Consider the following 18,870-nt stretch of genomic DNA (forward strand, 5'->3'; position numbering starts at 1 on the left):
ATGCCTTTGTATATATTAAAGAAAGGTAAAAGTGCATAAACAAAACAAGTTTTTAATAAAAGATCAAAGTTTATGTTTCTAGGCAGGGCAATAGGACCTGGCTCCAAACAGTTTCTGAGGATGAGACACACATATTCCATATTCCTTGGAAGATTAGCAATATGTAGCTAGGGAAAAGTGTCTGGGAGTCCTTTGCCAACTCATTCTTTAAGATGCAGGTGCTCTCTAAGATATTTTCCTACCAAAATGTACCCAGCTGGGTACCCAACAAGGCCCACTGATTAATGCAGTAAGTCCTTGGGAGACGAGGTGCCACACATAAACCTGCAGCTTGTTTATCTCAACTTATACATAGAGCACATTAGCGTGATTAATAAAGTGGAGAGACCTCTGGTTTGACTAGGCAGAAATTGTGTTTATGAAAGGAATAAATGGCAGCTTTTCCTTTAATGTTCATCACAGTCAGGCACTCTCTTTCCACCACCACATCCGTTCAGGAGGCACTGTACAAAGACATTTGTTTAGGAGATAAACACGGGGTGGCAGCACTTCTCCAGCATAGATTTAACCGAGTGCTGGCTAACCCACAAAGCAGTGAGTCCCCCTTGGGGGCCATACACAGCCAACTCATGCATTGCAGCATTAAGCTGTTGCCTACTGACAAACAGTACTGATCTCAGAAGATAAACGTGGTCTCAGACCCTCCCAGTTTAAACAAACCTGCGCCTAACCCACAGTTGTTCGCAAAAAGTAGTTTGGCACTGTTGAGGACAGTATACCCAACATAGAAAGCCATGCAATAAACCTGATGCTTGGGAGAAAAATTATGAAAAAATACTATATAGCACAAACCTAGTGGCTACAGATAAAAACCTAAGGCTTTTCACTGAGTTTCCATTAATCACAAGGACTAAAGAGTGATCACATATATTAACAGGGAAATTCATATAACAATTCCGAAACCTAATAAAATTCAATTACGTTGGTAAACTAAAATCCTACAAGAGTTGAAGCAGCTGAGATGAGATGGACCATTATACAGCAACATTCAAAAAACACATAGAAAAAGAGACACCTTTACATACATGGTAGGAAAAAGCTTTTTATTCTGTGATTGTTGCTTCATAGGAGAGCACTTATGTCTCAAAACCACAGGTAATTGAAACACAACGGTAACAGCACATATGCAGTGAAGGTGATTTAAATATTACATATATGTTAATGTCTTTTATAAAAGAGACCAAGATACAGTTATGTGATATTCAGCCTTCTCCCATCAAAGCAGCCCCCAGCTGTATGCAATGCTAACTCCAGTAAGGAAATTGGACCCCAGAATTTCCCATTGTCTAATTAGAAGCAACAGATCTGCTGATCCTTAGTCAGAGTTGGGAAAGTCGTCTTCACCTTTGCCCATCAAAGGTTTGAGGTTCAGCTATTGGTTTGAGTACCTGAGTCACACTTCGTCTTTATCAAAAGAACCGACAGAGCAGCAGTTAAAAGTAAACTGGATTTTGTTGTCTTATGTTGATTAAAAAAACAGACTCTGTCTTTATATCTTAGATAATGAAAGACACTCAGGGTTAAAAAAAAAAATTTCCAAGAAAATAACTTTTTCTTTCTTTCCATTTAAAACCTAAAATTCCTTTTGTTGAATATAAAGCTGTCAAATTTGATTTTCAGAAGCATCCTCATCATTAGTGGACTTCTCTTCCTTTCTGTTTTTAAAAGGTGACATGTCACTAATGTCAAAATACGAGTTTTTTAGGCACTTCCCATGAGAATTCCTGTCTTCCAAAGTGACCATAACATGCAGTCTTCTGGTAAATGGGCTTTTTCAGATCCAAATCCCTGTGTGTATAATAAAAAGAACTGAAAATTTTTCATATGATACTTCATGATAACTACTATTAAAATTCTGATGCTGATATCCATCCCACACCCTCAGACAAGCAAGCATATCCTGGAGAAGCAAGCATACCAATGAACACATCTAATGGACACAGTAAAAGTGACAGCATTACTTAAAAGTCTTTAATGTACTTGAAGGCTATAAGGGAAGACATTATTATTGAGAATTATTAATTATAATGGAAAAGATTAAATAACCTTCAATTCCCTTTGTAAACCAAAACATACCTTTTTTTCATAGCAAGGTAACTTTAAGTTCTTTGAATACAAATGTTGTTTTATTTGAATTTCATATACTATAGAAGGCCAAACCTTCAGTAACAGCTGAAGGTGTTGCAAGAAATAATTTCTTGGATGTCACTATCAAGATATTTTCCTTTCTGTGTGTTTCTTTACCTGACAATGACTCCAGGCCGAAGATCAAAGTTTTTGTGCACAATGTCCAGCAGCTCTTTCTCTGTTTTTTGGGAAGTTCCATAAGTGAACAGTGAAATGGACAGTGGCTGAGCAACCCCAATAGCATAAGAAACCTGTGGGGAAAAAAGGTACCTTAGTCAGCCAATAAGCACAGCGCCTCAGGGCAACAGAAGTGTAGCAGAAGAAAGCACTCATTTATGAATCAGCTTATGAAAACTAAGGCCTCTCCTTCACTTCTCATATTTGCACAACCTGTATTTGTAGATAAAAAGAAGAGAAAACTTTGAAATTGCTGAGGCTTCTGGATAACTTTCTCCCCCATTATCCAATCACCCCATGCTTATTTCCATGACAGTAAGTGTCAGAGTGTGAGGGCTCAACAAATGTCTGGAAAAATAGCCAATAAAATGGAAGCTAAATGAAAAGTTCCAGTTTCAAGAAACTAACAGGCTATTAGTGACACTACTGTGTGCTTGAACCAAGCACATCAAGTCCTCCTTTCATCAAAAAACCATCACCAAGACCACTTCTACTGCGGTGTCTCGTAAGATGGGCATCCAAAGTAAATCCGAGAAGGGAAAATCCTTTTGAGAAAAGCAACATCCTTAGCAGCCCTTACCTGAACCAGAACACGGCGGCAGAGCCCAGCTTTCACCAGAGACTTGGCCACCCAGCGGGCAGCATACGCCGCCGACCTGTCCACCTTGGTGTAGTCTTTGCCGGAAAAGGCGCCACCGCCGTGAGCTCCCCAGCCGCCATAGGTGTCCACGATGATCTTCCGCCCAGTCACACCTGCATCGCCCTGAGGCAGGGAAAGTGGTCCATTATACATCCATTTTATTGTCAGTCTCAAACAGGGCCAGGCATTCCTTCAGAAGACTTCAGCGATGGGTAAGTTCACCACACGGGGGTTGCTGGGGGGTAGCTGAGGGAATGAACTTGTCTCACCAAGGCACAACAGTGGCTGCAATTGTTCTTTAAAGCCACATTCTCAAGACAAGCCATTCACAAATTTGTTTGGTCAATCAAGCAAACAGGTTTACATCCAGATAGCTAGAGCATGCATTGCCTGTTTGAAAAGTAAACATCCCTGACAATATGGAAACGTTGGTTTAGAAATTCCCGACTCAATATCCAAACCAATTATGGAATATTGTTAAAAAACTACATGCCATATAGGAACCATTGAGAGATTTCACTGTTTAAAAATTGGAAAAAAAACCCCTGAACCTTAAGACCCCCAGGATGTCATACATTTTAGTCAAAATACCAAGCTGGGTGAATATAAAATACTAGATTTTGTTTTTATTTATTATTTACCATCAAGGGTGTGTCATTGGTACCTTATACATCATTACAGGGACACTGGCACCCAGCCCTTCCAATGCAGTACCAGAGACTGTCATATATGTACTACAAACCACATTTCCAACCCCAAAATATGTATAGTCTAATTTAAACTGTACACAACAGGGATGGAGTACTAGGCAGTTATAGGTAATTGACACAGGATTACTTCTTTCTAAGAACAAATACTTACATCTGAATACTGTAAAATATTTAATAAGGAAGTGCAGATAACCTTCTAGCTGCCTACATCTATCCTGACTGCTCCTAACAAGTACTTTGTATTTTCATTTGGTCTGGGTTAGCTGATCCGCACCAGTCTGACCCCTGCAATTTACTAAATCCTTAAGCCTTCTGGTGTGAATGGAAACATGTTCAAATTTTAAATTCAGCTATCACCTGTGCAGACAGATTTGAAATTCTTTGTCTCAGATCATCATGTCACTAAAATTCAACTGCTGCAATGTTTGCACAGCAAACACAAGTGGGGGAGTCAAAGTTTTTCTTTGGAAGACTGTGCACATACACAGAGGTAAACCTTTGGCACTGTTTGTTCCATTCTACTAAGAAAGCAGTGAGATGTAAATCTGAATTTTAGATAGCTAAGCTTGTCTTAAAGGATCCTGTCCTTGGGTTTTTCTGCTTGGCTCAAAGCTTAATTTTTGATGGCACAAAGAGCTGCAATGAGAACACTTTGTGTGCCACCATGAGTTGACTGCAGAACTGAGTGAGGACATTTGAAAGGCAAGGAAACCACCCCTTGTTTCAGAGGTGAGGAACAAGCACAAATGCACTTGTAAAGAGTGTGGAAGTCACTGTTGTGATGAACTGTAATGTCTGTTTTCTCACACACAGGACAATGATGACAGCAGCCAACCTACTCATTTTGCCATAGCCAGAATTCAAAGTACCACCACACTCAAAAACGTAAGGTGAAAATTCCAGGTTAAATACATGTATCTTCCTTAGATGAACTGAGCTAGAGGCAGGACAGCCTCCTGTAACTAGCTTTGTTAAAATAAAACTGATCAACACTCTTCTGAAAAATAAGCAGAAATCTAAAGCTGTAAAAGTCAAGAAGAGAAATACTTATTTTCTGGTTGCTGCAATGCCATTGTAAATTGCACAAGTGTTGATAGCAGTTGTAAGGTCATGGACACCTGGGCAGATTGACCCATACTAAGTAAACTTAGCCCAGGTTTAAAAAGCTGTAAACGGACAGTGTGACTTGCCTCTGTTTCTATGTGCAAACATATGCAACAGAGCTCCAGCACAAGAGTAGATAGAAAGGGTATTCCTTGTTGGCTTATCACATGGAACTATGATACATTTTTTAAATGAATGCAGTTCAGTATGCATCTGAAAGATTTACATTTTCAATGAGTGCAGTTCACTGCACGCATAAAAATTTTCCCATGTGTAGCCTTCTTGTTGTAAGTAGCTATGAGTGCTGCTTGGTTCATTCACTCTAAATTACAGCTCAAGTTTACTCTCCTTTTGTGCATAGTCTGGGATGTCAATGATACAGAAAATCACAGTGATACAACTGATTCAACTGCACAAAAATACATTTTTTGTAGAATTATTAATTATAAAGATGTATCTCAGCACCTTCCTACCTGTTACATGTCACTAATGTAAAAAAGACGGAGTGCCTTAGAAATAGTTCTAGAAAATTCCAGCAAGTGAATGAATTTGAAAAACAAGGGAAAAACACTGTCTACTTGGATTTGTTGTGTAATTGACTCTAATTTCAGTAAGGACATTAGAAATTTTGTTGTGATAGTTCTGAAGGGATCTGAAGACTAAAACTTTAGTAATGGTAAATTTGTTTTCAAAAACTGAATCTCAGAACTGCTGATCCTACAGAGTGGAAGTTCTGCCTGACCTCTGTGAGTGCAGAATCCAACTACAAAGCCCAGCTCCTGCATTGCCTAAAGAAAAAGGAACATTTATTTTCTCACCAGAAGAAGCCTACTGAGGCTGATTTTCAGGACAGATGAACACCTTCAGCTCTGACTGATGTCAGGCAGAACAGTGAGAGCCATGCAGATCTGAAAACCAGGTTCACTCTAAGAGAAGTAAAGCTTCTCTTGTCCATTTCTCTGTCAGAAGTGCTTCCCATGAGAAAGGACTGCAGGCCTCACTGGGAGCTGGTCCTGAGACGGTTTGAGGAAACCCAGAACTGGGCTGTACACCCTACCTGCAATGGAAGATTGCGTGGAGACTTGCCTGCCTGGTCACAATACATGTACAATGTAACCATGCCCTCAAAGGTTACTTTGGCACAGGACACATGAAACACTGGGCCCTTCTTCCACATCCAGCTGCAGGAAAATCTTCCACTGTGCAGCTTGCTCCTTACACCCTGGGACAGAGGTGCCAAAACACTGAGCATTGAAGACACACACATAGTGAAAGGCAAGCTCATAAGAGCACCAAAATAACACAGCACAAACCTGAGGCCCTCCAATAACAAAGCGACCACTGGGCTGAAGGTGATAAACAGTTTTGTCATCCAAGTATTTTGCAGGGACAACAACTTGGATCACGCGTTCCTTCAGGGTCCTGCGCATGTTCTCCAGGGAAATGGTCTCGTCGTGCTGCACGGAGATCACAATGGTGTGAACACGCACAGGGATCACGGCGCCGTTCTTCTGGATGTACTGAACTGTCACCTGAGGGCAACGGGAAAAAACAAGGAAGTTACTATAAAATGTGTTACCGGTGCTCATCAAGTGTCATGTAGGCTATTCCAAAAGCAAAACCATAGCAAAATGTTAGTGTTTTTATCTCTTCACTTCATTTTTGTCATGCCAAAAAAAACAAACAACAAAAACCACCCAAAAAACCAAACAAAAAACCCCCACAAAAAAGAAAAACAAACAAAAATAAACCCCCAAAATTTTTTTTAAAACCAACAAAAAAACCCCAAACCAAACCAAAAACAAACAAACAAAAAAACCCAAACAAATAAACAAAAAACCAAAACCCCAACTGTCAGAAAAACCCCTGACTCAATATGGACAATGTTATTCTCTATGAAATCATCCAAAATATGTCTTTCAGGTGGGATTTCCTTCAAAACTCCCAAGCCTCAGAAACTCTCATTCTCAGTGCATCTTGAAAATGTCAGCCTGAATCCCTAAACACAAATAAATCCTTTGGATGTCCTGTCACTTTCCCAATGAGCACAAACCACTTCGTTCGGAAGGGTTAAATATCTCTTCAGGAGCAAGTGGTGAATTGCTCTGATACAAGTTAACCATTTCCCAACAGCCAAGGAGACAATGTCACAAGCAGCAGAAAAGCTTTATCTGCTACTTGTAGGTTATCCTGATAGGCTGAACATGTCAACTGCAGTCTGCAAAAATGTTCAGTATTCCTGGAAAGAAAAAGCATTGATTTTCAACTTTCTGGAGAAGCCATTGCAGTATTTACCTGTGTTTTAGAGTCAGGCCTCAGCCAAGGGAGTTCTCCACTCCTCCTCAGCTCTGCTAACCTGGCATTCAGTTTATGGGCAAGAATAATTGTTAGGGGCATACATTCTTCTGTCTCATCTGTTGCATAACCAAACATCAAACCCTATGGGAGGAGAAAACATACTTCAATCACTGTTAAAGGCACCACAGCCAAAGGCAATGAGATTTCATCTGAAGCAGAGTCAGCAGTATCCTCAGGTTTACTTTCTACTATTTTATATCACAGTACAAGAAGTCAAACTCAGATCAGGCTCCAACATGTTACAGTGTAATGGAAAACAAACCATGTTCCTAGATTTTTTTTCACTAGCCTGAAGGCTTACATGTTGAGCTGGAAACCTGGGCAAAAAGGAAGATGTCTCTGTGAAAAAACGAAAGAGGTTCTTCCACAGGAAAAAAAAAATCTGCTGGAGAAAGCATTTCAGTACTATTCTGCCATAGGAAAGATGTTTTCAGTAGCCTGGGAAAGTTCCAGAGGCTTTTATGTATGGATAAAGACACACTTACTGCAGCTCACATCTGAAATTTCAGTGGAATGGGATGCAAGCACTCCGTGAAGGACATACCCTTCAACAGTTTAAGGCACCTGCCTCAGATTTTTCAATGCCACATGCTTAGAATTACAGCTTCTACTGTTATATATTTATATTTATACTGTCGTATATTACTTTTATAATTCATTCATGTTACCTGCATCAGATTATGATTTGCTAAATAGAGTTAGCAGTATTTTCTTTCTCCTCATCCAGTGTATGTTGTGGGGGAAAAAAAAAAAGGAAAAAAAAGACAGGAAGGTACTTTGATCAAATGGAATGTGAGGCCATCAAAGTGCCAAAGAAAGTCAGATCTCTTTTCATCTTGTGTAGTATTGTGTACCCATGACAGCAGCAAAGCATTTTAATTTAGTCCTCAAGGGAATTTTTGAGCAATATTAGCTTGGCTCCTGGACCATGATGCCTGCACTTACAGCTCTCAACAGCACTGGTATAAATTAGATATTACTTTTAATGATAACCAGTGCATGTTAAATTCACTTAAAGGGCATCAGTCACATTATGGAGTTTTTATGTTATTATTTTTCTCTTGGGAACATACCATAAATGTCTACATGTGTTCTCTAGCTCACAGAAACACAGTTTGGACAGCCTTAATTACATGGAACACTTATTATGAGAGCTGCCTCTGGGAAACAAGTGAGAATTAAAAGTACTCTGGTATTCATTGTACCAATGCAGAGGGCAGATGAAACATCACCTACTTTTTTTCTGCACAAAATCTCAAGAGCTCTGTGAATGTGAAAAGATCCTTTGTTTATTTCACGTTACATGGCAAGTCTGGGTGCAAGGTGAGTGGTCTGATGAACCTAAAGCTACACAACAAAAACATGAAATACATAAGCAAAACACCTTTGCTAAGTTCTAAAGGGCACCTCCTCAGTTACCACAAACTGCCAGAGCTCTTCTGACTTGCCTGGAGTGCCAAAACAACACCAGGCAGAAGTCTGCCCTCACAGAACCTCCAACTGTTTCAATAAAAATATGGGTTTTATTCTGGGGTAAATAGAAGTGTGGAAATATTTTGACATGGGTTTTGACATAAAAAACAGGGCAATAAGATGGAGTAAAGTTTTTCCATGAAAACAGCTTTGGTGTTTTAGATGTGATGCTATGTCTACCTGATCTCCAGCACCAACATCCTCTTCATTCCTGTGTAGATGAACACCTTGGGCAATATCAGGTGACTGCTGCTCCAGTGCCACTAAAACATTGCAAGTCTTGTAGTCAAAGCCTATTTGGAAAAAAGAACAGCAGTGAATTAGCTCTTTCTGTCACAATTAAGGAAAGTAACAAGGAACCATAGGACAAAATAGTTTTAGTTTTATTCTGAAGGATACTACATTTAGAACTCAAAACCTAACTATGTTTTAGTCAAATTTTTGTCAATACCACACTTGAAACCTTTTTTGGGATGCAGTGGGATATACAGGATTACCTTTCTTGCTTGCTACTGTTAATTTTTTCTTTCACTTGCTCCTTGTGCCAAGCCAATTTAGATTGAGTGGTCAGCTGAAGAAAAGTAGACAAAAAGGTAAATAATGAGCCTCTCCCAAATGAATAGTAATAAAATCCTCCACATAAATTCCCAGAAGCTGAGATTTTCATCAGCTGAAGACTCTGTTCTCTGATATATTAATTGTAATACACACAAAGCAGTGTCCATACTGAAATCGCTCACGGGACTTTGCATGAACCACAAACAAAAAACCACCAGATTCAGGCCTCAAAACAAATCTGGAAATGGGAATTTACATGACTTTCAAAGACAAAAGTAATGTTTTAAAAAAAATTGAAAGACTTACAGAAGATTGTGGCAAAATTTCCCACCTGTTCCTATATTAATAGTAATTTGCTTCTGTCCAAATCCAACCTTTCCTAGAATTGTAGCTACTGACAGCTGCTGACCAAACTCATGTTCAGCCAGTCAATATATATACATGTCCATATGCATATGATCCACTTGAATGCTCTTCATCCTCTTCTAAGTAGGCTATGTAGAGAAGAATATTATATTGCTGTACATAATTGTTTGGTTTAGGGTTTCTTTTAACTTCTAGAAATTGTTTTTTACTGGGTGACTGGATCTCCCCTCATTATGGTTAGCAGTTTGGATAAAAAGGTGATTGATGACCTACTAGAGTTGTTTGTGTTTTATGAGAGCACTGCTGTTTTGTGATGGTGGAGGTAAACTGCAACTGAGCTGCTGTAATATTCTCCCACTACAACCTCCTGCAAATTCAATAGCAACTAAAAGACTGCAGCAAACAACTTTTAAACCAAAAGCTCTTAAAAAATACACTTCACTGTAACAGAATACTTGCAATATTTATACTGACTAAACAAATACATGCAAATCAGAAAGTGAAATGTGTCTGGTACAGAGAGCATTTTATCTTTTTTATCATTTTCACATCTCAGAGCCTAGGTCTGGACCACACACTGCTTGGTGTTAAAGGAGTTATTCAGAGCTAACAGAACACCCTGCAGTGAGAGCCACCTTTACACCTAGAAATTCCAGGTGCCATTGCAGTACAAAAATACAAAAGTACAATGAAATGAACTAGGTTTCTTCTCTCTCTTTTGCACCAAGATGCAACAATCAGCTTGCCAAATGAAAAACCAAGAGTCAAGTTCTTGCAAGTTTGGAGGAGTGGTAGGTTCTGTGGTTCAAGTTGCAGTTAACTACTGTGGCCTAATACCACAGTTCAAAGTATAGTCTGCCTACTCCCAATTCAGTTTTAACTAATAAATGACGGGTTTTTACTTACTGGGGTAAAGCCAGAAAATGTATCAAGTAGCATCATGTAAGCAGCTTTCACACAGCACATTCAGTTTTTATCAGGCTCCCTAATGCCCATGTATGGAACTGGTGACAGACCTGTTTTGCAGTTGCCTATTGCTTGTTCTTCCACAATTTCACGAGTTTTTCCACCAACCTTTAGCTGAATCATCATAGCCAATATGTCTAATTGCATCTCGGACAACTCGCTGATAGTCCACAATAGCACGAGAAGTGATCTCCCCACAGAGTAACACCATTCCTGTCTTACACACTGTCTCTGAAAAGAGAGATGAAAGCAGGATTACAATAGTAGAATAAGCCAGCCCAGTTTTAAGACATAAAACTGTGTTTGTGATGATGGTGATTTTGAGAGGTCTATTGGATGTATATAGTGTAAATCCTTTCTATCTATATTTTTAGCATTTTAACTCCATCTGTAACAAAATTCTTTTCATATACACCATCTGTCTGAAAGCAAGGAAAAAGCCACTATGTGCAGTTTACAAATGGGAAAGTCAAAACACTGAGCATGATTCAGTGACATGCAAATCTGTTTCTTCCAGGACAATTCAGACCACACACAAAATTAAAGACTCTACACTTCTACAGCCTGCTTAGGATTCAGTCTTTACACAAACTTTCATTGTTTATTCTCATCTCTCTTTCTCTTGAAGAATGAAATTCTTATGCCACTTTTTGAGAGTGAAATGAGCTAGGTCTTTGCAAACCTAGAAGAATGTGACTGTGTGATGCTTCAAGCAGAGCAGCAAACAACTTACCACAAGCAACCTTGGCATTCGGGTCCTGTTTGAGGTGGGCGTCTAGTACAGCATCGCTGATTTGATCACAGATTTTATCTGCAAGACATCAAAGCAGTGATTCAAAACCACAGCACTCAATACAAAACATGGACTCTTTGCATCGCTTTCAGTAGGTATTTCAGAAAGGAATTCTTTTATTGGTTATTACTGGCATATTTAAGCTTGCCAAATAGAAAGACATATTAAAGCAAACTCAGTAGACAGCAGGCAATTTACTTACTGGTATAAACTAACGAGCCATAACTTTACCTGTAGTTTTCTGCACTTAGGTGTGAAACAAGGATGCAATGCACAGAATAACCTGAGAGGTTAAGAGGTTTTACTCCCAGCCTTCTTCTCTAGCACCGCCAGCCAATTGCACTGCACTGCAAACCAGTGGTGTTCTAGCAGAACGGTGATATTCCACCATCAGCTGCCATTGCCCCAAGATGGAGTTACAATGTACCTGACTAACAGCGGTGGTAAAGCCTGAGAAAGTGTTTAGATTAACAGAAATAATGCCCAGCTCAGTGAAGGCCTTGGTTTTGGTTTTCTTTTTGTCACTGATTCCTACCATCCAGCACTGTCACCTCCTAATAATCCCTGCAACACACTTAAGGCAGCAGAGGGAATACACACACAGGAGCAAGAAAGGGTCACCAGCTGAAGTTTGCCTGAGGTAAATCTTTAGTTACATGCCAAATACAAAGGTTTCAGCTCAAGTTTGTCATAATAATCTTCTGTCTTTTTCTTTCTTTTCTAATCTTTAGAACAACTATTGAATCTTAATTAAATAATGTAGCTAATCTAATGGACACAAAAATAACAATGTCTTCCACATGAAAATGGTAAATTTTCTTATATAATTTAATTTTATTGTTCTTAAAAAATGGTCTAGTATTGGTTTTAGATTTTGCCATAACAAGCTGTGTGGCAAAGTAAGTTAATCTCCTGCCTTGCCAAGTGCAACACAACCTGTGGGAAAAAAAAGTGTTTTGTAAGAGTCTGTCGTTAGAGGCTTTTTAATACACTTAAGCTCAAATCAAAGTAAATTCGCATTTATTTTTCTGAAGAAGGTGTACATTTAGCTAAGGGGGACAAATCAAAGACTGGAGAACTAATGGGATCCTGACACCCTTATTTCCCATATTCACTCTCATCGCACCACTTCAACACAAAAAGAATGAACACAAAAGACAATAGCAAATGTAGGCTGCATTGGAACTTTCAGCCTTGCAAGACCTGTACATGCATTACTAAATTTGGGACAATAATTACCAAACAGGAATCAGACTCCATTCTTACAATTTAATTAGATGTCCAACTGAACCTTGCTTAGCAAACCTGAGTACAAAGGTGGCATGAGTGATTGAAATGTATCTCTGCTTGCTCTGTTCAAAGTTTTCATTTTTGTAAGGAATAAGCATAAAGGCAAAAAATATTGATGACAATATGAAATTTTTTATTACCTGGGTGAGATAACAGAGCAACTGGGGTTAGAATGGGTTTCTCAGTGCAGGTCCAATACCCAGCAGCAAACTCCTAGTGGCTGGGACTGCTTTGTAGTAATTTTTCCACCCCCCAGAGTTTCTATGAACAACCTTTATTGCTGCCCTTGCTCCACATGAAGCATGTCCCACCTGTGTTAGATGCTTCTGTCCTGTGTGTCTGAGTTCCCTGCACAGCACACACAGGGATATTAAATGCATTATTTCCAAAACATTCAAGAGGAGTGTTAAGAAGCTCTGGGAAGGTTTAGGACAGAGTGAGAAGAATGCCCTAAATCAGAAAAGTCTATCTTACAGGATGAAATCAACCAAACTCAATCTAGTTCTGAAAGGCTGAAGGAAAGGCAACCTACCAGAGGAAATTCCTATAGGCACTGGGATCCCAGTCCCTAAGAACCTAAAAACAATGAAAGTGTTGGTGGTTTTTGGTTTGGTTTTTTTTTTTTCTGATGGGAAATAATGTAACCACAGTTGAGAAACTAAAGTTAAAAAGAGACAGGAAAAGACTTAAAAAGGAAAATCTGAAAAGGGTGAGAGCCATGGAAACCATTAATCTTGAGGTATTCAGGATTCCTCATCCCTTCAAATCTCTATGTGAAAATTGGATATCTTTTTAGAAGGTCTGAATTTCAACTCTCATTGACTAGCTTGTTTGAAGAATTCAATAATAATTCAATAATAAAATCTATATGAGACTCTAATAAATCAAAATAATAGATTAGAATAATTTATTTTACTATACTGAGAGCATACCTTTACATTAAAATCGTTTGAGGCAAATCAGTTTGATAATTCATGTAATATCTGATTGTTGGTGCAACAACCAGCAGTTCTAGTGCAACTTGATCCAAATCCAGATACAGATATATCCATCAAGACTGGAAAGAGAAATCCAGCTGGATGATTGACTGATTAATGCATTAAATTAAAGGCATGCCTATTAGTAAAGGTCTCTGGTGTAAAATAATACCAGGCATTCTATTTTTAGCAATGCTTAGCAGGCTTTGTGCACCCTTCAATCTGTTGTTTAAATTTCTTATCTCAACTGTCCCATTTATCTTATTCTCTGCTAAAGGTGAGGGTTTAAGTTGGTCCATTTTTTTCTCTCTTAATTTCCCTTCTTTTTTGGCAACAGGGAAGACATAATGGAACACCTCTGGTGAGACACTATAATCTTAAAAAAGCTTTTAATATGTCAGCATTCAGTTCATGCATTCCTTCATGTAGTGAATTACTATCCAATAGAATGAATATTGCAATAGGGGTATCTAAAATGACTGAGCAGGAAAGTATCAGACAACTACGAGTCTTTTCATGAAATCCAATCACCCCACAGGCTCAGCCTCATGGCAGAGATGCCAATGAGCCATGAAGCAGCTCTTGCTAACTATAAAATGAGTCTAGGGAGGCTGATGATAAACCCAGCCAAAATCCCAGTCATAATACTAGGAACTAAAGAAGGTATTCAACAACAAAAGTGATCTCCAGTAATTAGAAGGAGCTTCACAGTTTTTCAGGTGGTTAGACATAAGTTTGTCATGTGAATTGAGAGTATGCAAGAGCTTAGTAAAAGTTCTCAGAACCTTCCCAGGAATTCAATTTCACAGACTCACCACACACAGAAAAAGATTATGAACAGCACTAAAACCTGACAATTTAATTCAAAAAAGCTCCAAAAAGCACAATGAAGAGGTACAGTCACATTTCTGGCTTTGGTGGTGCAGTAAATATAATAAGCATTGAACATTTGAAATGGCAAGGTTGGTTTTATTCAAAACCTATGATGATCAAAATTAAATTCAGTGTTTTTAATGATATGTTATTTATATCAACAGAAAAAAATTAAACTAGAATGTGAATTTTTATAGTCAAAATATGACAAACTGAGCAATTCTCTGTTTTCTGATAAAAAGAACTAAAACCAGGGAAGAAATGCAGATATTTATCATAAAGATTTAATTAAAAAATCAGCTTCCCAATGAGTTTTAGTAGAAAGACTTCAAATAGCTGAATTGTGCTATACATTTTTCCTATTTAAAAGAACTCTTGAGGAGTGCTGGTTGATAACTGCAGTGGTACTTTAATATTTACAGTGTTCAAATATCTTGTACATCTGTTCTCTTTGTTCAATGCACAGTTTATTGAAATATTATGCATATCATTAATTATATATAATCTTAGATATAAGACGTGTAAGCATCAACTTGCTGGACAGATCTGCTTTTTCTGGTTTGCTCATTTTTTGGTTTTTTTTTTCCTGTGATTTTTTTTTTCCTCTGAATATCTAGAAAATAAATATATGCTTTTAATATGGTTGAATATATGAGGGTGCTTTTAGAAGATGCTTGGTCTTATATTTTTAACAGGATTCCTTGTTATTTTCTAGAAAACTGAACAGCAGTCAGTTTGCAGGCAATTCCAGCTGAAGCAACACCAGATAGGAATTACTCCTTGGTGGTTTGATGTCTGTAAGATATTGTGGGGCACAGAAACATATGATGCATTTCAAAGCACCATGAAACCTGTGCAGCACAACAGACACCACTGGACTGAGGAAAAAGGAGCAGTGACAAAAACCAGCTGCCAAAAAAAGTTTTCTTTTTCATGCTGCTGTCTGTGTGTTTTATTATTACATTGAAAGGAAGAAGTCATGTGTAAGTCCTCAGAGAGTCTGGAATTTACACCACTAAATGACTCATGATTAAAGACCTGAAAGGAATTCCTAAATGTTGTGCCCAAGGGATTTTGAAGGATCTGGAGTGAGAAGATGGGATAAACAGTCTTCTATGATGTCTTTGGGGAGCACAGGTAATACCTGTACATTAATTATTGACAGCTACTACTTGCTTCAGTGGAATCTGGGCTTCTCAGTGACACGCAGCTCTAGGCACTGCCCAGACATAAGGCAGTTCTCTGTACACTCAAATAAACAAGCATGTAATTTCTTCTGCTTTGTGCATTAAGAAGGTCTCCATTAAAACATTCAATACTCAGCTAATATAATCAGAACAATTCAAATTTCCACCAGACAAATATCTGGTGCAGGATCTTTACTTCACACAATGCCCTCTAGCAAAATTATACTATCACATACGGAAGAGAAATAATCAAGAACACGCAAATTATCCATTTTGTATAAACAGAGGAAATCAAAACTCACAATAAAATTCTGTTGCTACAGATAACGTCAGAAGCCCAACTACAGCCTCAGGCCCTGGGCCTCATTTTAAGAACTAGCCAAGATTTTCCTGGGTGATAAAATCCTAATGGCATGTCTACACCTCTTGTCCAAAACCACAGAGGGGGAAAGGGGAGGCTGGCCAGGATGTAGGGGTGACCAGTTTGCTGTCAGGGACCAGAGCTATTACTGAGATTATTAAGACACATTAATGGTGTTCAGCAACAAGAATTTGCAGGACAGCCCAGACTTACTGCCAGCCTGTCCTCCTTTGATCTGGAAAATCTGTATCTTCCCTTTGCCATAGGTGTTTGGGTTTTCAGTACCCTACGTGAAGACCTAGGCTGTTTAAGAAAGTATAAGCATCACAGCCTTGAAAACACCCAGGTAAATTTCAGTTTTGCATTCACTCTAAAACAAACCTCCCAGGTTGGTACTTTGCATCTCACAGAGACCCAGCAACTTCTGCCAGGGAAAAGAGAGGCTGCAGACACATCCAAGTGGTAACTGCGTTTCTCCAGGGTCTGCCCTGCATTTCAGTGCAGGAGAAAAATAATATTCATGGGGCTTAAAAGAAAGCTACTGAGGGTCAATAGAGGGCTTGGAAATAAAAAAGCGAATGTGAATAAGAACTGAAAAATTGGCCAAATTTTAAAACAAGAAATAAGATAAAAAGAGAACTTGTAAGGTGAAGAAACCAAGGGACAAAGCTAAATCTTTTTAGGGACTCGGGTGAACCCTTTCTGCTCTGAGACTTCCCTATCATGCCCCAAGATGATTAGAAAATAATGATTAGAATAGTGTAAATTGTCACCTGTTGTCTTCTGAAATAACATCATCCATGTAAAATTACCACACTGCATAATGCTATTTTGTATACATTATACAAATATATACATATATATATATACATTATATGTATAATGAAACTACATATCACTACAGACACTGGATGTAATTATATATACATTCGACATGGGACCTATGTTCCAAAGACAAAATGTGGCTGTCACTTTCTGACTGTGTTACATCAGAAAGAACCCCAACTGGTTAAACCTGATGTAGTTGCCTTCACATTGATGGAGATGTACTCAATTGCATCAGCCATGGATTTGATCTGCAGTAATAATATAGAAGAGTCGCAGAACTATAGACATAAAGTTCTCATTGCTGACCATTTTATCCTCTGCTGTGTTATTCCACCCATTTATGATTTACTCACATAACATGAATGCAGACCTGAAAAGCCTTATTACAGCAAAAAGTACAGGCCACCAAATCAGCTTCTAAAACAAATACACTTTTCAAGACATCAAATAGCCCATTGTCCCCCTGGCCTCATTTGAGGGAACAGTTGCTGTTGACATAAGGTATATGTTTATGGTGGATGAATATTTGTTTTCAATAAAAATGGACTAATCTCTGCTGACCATACATAAAGTTTAGCAAATAACTGTCCACTATTTGCTTAAGCAATTCCATGTATTGCATCAGATGATGGAAAGGGGTGGGAGGTTGTGGGCAAACCAGTGACTTTGCCATGTACAGCTGCTGGGACCACTAAAAAAAGGCTCTAAAATAGGCTACTAAGGAATATTCCTGTCATGGGTGACAGTCTTTGAGCACTTCATATGTGCAGGACAGTTTCACAGGGCCCATAAAGATATGGAACTTGAGAAGCAAGCTATGCATTCTTATCCATATGTGAAACTTGAGTCTGCCAGAGATACAGTAGTGTCTCCACAGGAATACTGAAAGAAATTTAGATGAAAAGGAAGGAGCAGCAACCACTGCCTTCCTCACACACACCCTGCAAAAGCACGTAAACTCCTGTTGGAAGCACTCTAGTTATAACAGTTCTATAGTCTGTATGGACAAAGTCCAGTAGAAATAAAGTAGAAAAAGCACCACTCTAGTTATAACAGTTCTATAGTCTGTATGGACAAAGTCCAGTAGAAATAAAGTAGAAAAAGCACCACTCATAATTGTAACAGTTCTATAGTCTGTATGGACAAAGTCCAGTAGAAATAAAGTAGAAAAAGCACCCTGTTACAAATAACTACTCTAGCAAGATTAACAGCAGATGACTTCTTCTTTAGGCATTTAAAACACTGAAATGAAAATATTATACATTTTACACTTTTACAAGAGCTGGCTTCTTACCTGGATGTCCTTCTCCCACTGACTCCGATGTGAACATGAAAGCTCCTTCATCATCCAGCGTGAAATCACATAAACCATCCACTGGCCCATTCATGGCTGTGTTGCTTTTCCTGATGGATTATTATAAACGGTGGTTGAAGAGCTCTACCCTTTAGTGCCTTCTGTTTAAGAAGGCTCTTTATCAGCAGAACTGTCGCTGTCTTCACTTATTAGCTCTTAGGCTAACCTGAATTTCAGTGTGTGAAAGCAGCATGTGCTTGCATCTGTGCCTGGATGCAAGGAGTATGCATGTGCCTGGAGTCTGTATCCCTACCTAGCCTGGTCTGTCAGTCCCTGAGCTGCTCCTATATATGGAAAAGTGAAAGTGCCCAGATAATCATGTGAGGAAAATGGAAGAGCCCATTTCTTGGCAGGGGAGTTAGTTAACTTTAGGATACTTCACTAATTAACTCAGTTCTTGGAAACTCTCTGGATTCAACCTGTGCAAGACTGGCTATGTTTGCAGCTCAACGGAGCATGAAGTAATGCAGGAGTGCTAGCAACAGTTCAGGTCAGCTGCTCTTCCCTTTGGCTCTCCCCTAATTCTGGGATCTATGGTGAACTTCCAACTCTGTGTTGTGGTTTTACAGGGAGAGATACAAAATGTGTAAATGCACATCTTTCCTAATAAAAGACAGGGAGAAGTTTGCTCTGCATCATGTAACTGTATTTTCTTTTTACTTTTTCAT

The 18,870-nt window shown here is 38.7% G+C and overlaps 1 protein-coding gene across 1 annotated transcript; it reads right to left on the minus strand.

Moving 5' to 3' along the window:
- Positions 1 to 1,082: 1,082 nt before the first annotated feature.
- On the minus strand, positions 1,083 to 18,482 carry MAT1A (methionine adenosyltransferase 1A). The gene is made up of 9 exons (XM_085064069.1): positions 18,143 to 18,482; positions 11,273 to 11,350; positions 10,648 to 10,770; positions 8,830 to 8,942; positions 7,114 to 7,257; positions 6,132 to 6,350; positions 2,945 to 3,127; positions 2,305 to 2,438; positions 1,083 to 1,848 (listed from the first exon to the last, which is right to left on the minus strand). The coding sequence occupies exons 1-9, from the start codon at positions 18,234 to 18,236 to the stop codon at positions 1,746 to 1,748; spliced, it is 1,191 nt and encodes a 396-aa protein (XP_084920195.1). The 5' UTR covers positions 18,237 to 18,482; the 3' UTR covers positions 1,083 to 1,745.
- Between the last annotated feature and the right edge of the window lie 388 nt (positions 18,483 to 18,870).

This window comes from Lichenostomus cassidix, chromosome 6 (genome assembly GCF_008360975.1).
Source record: "Lichenostomus cassidix isolate B80296 chromosome 6, HeHo_3.0, whole genome shotgun sequence".
In the NCBI taxonomy this organism is placed as follows: Eukaryota; Metazoa; Chordata; class Aves; order Passeriformes; family Meliphagidae; genus Lichenostomus; species Lichenostomus cassidix.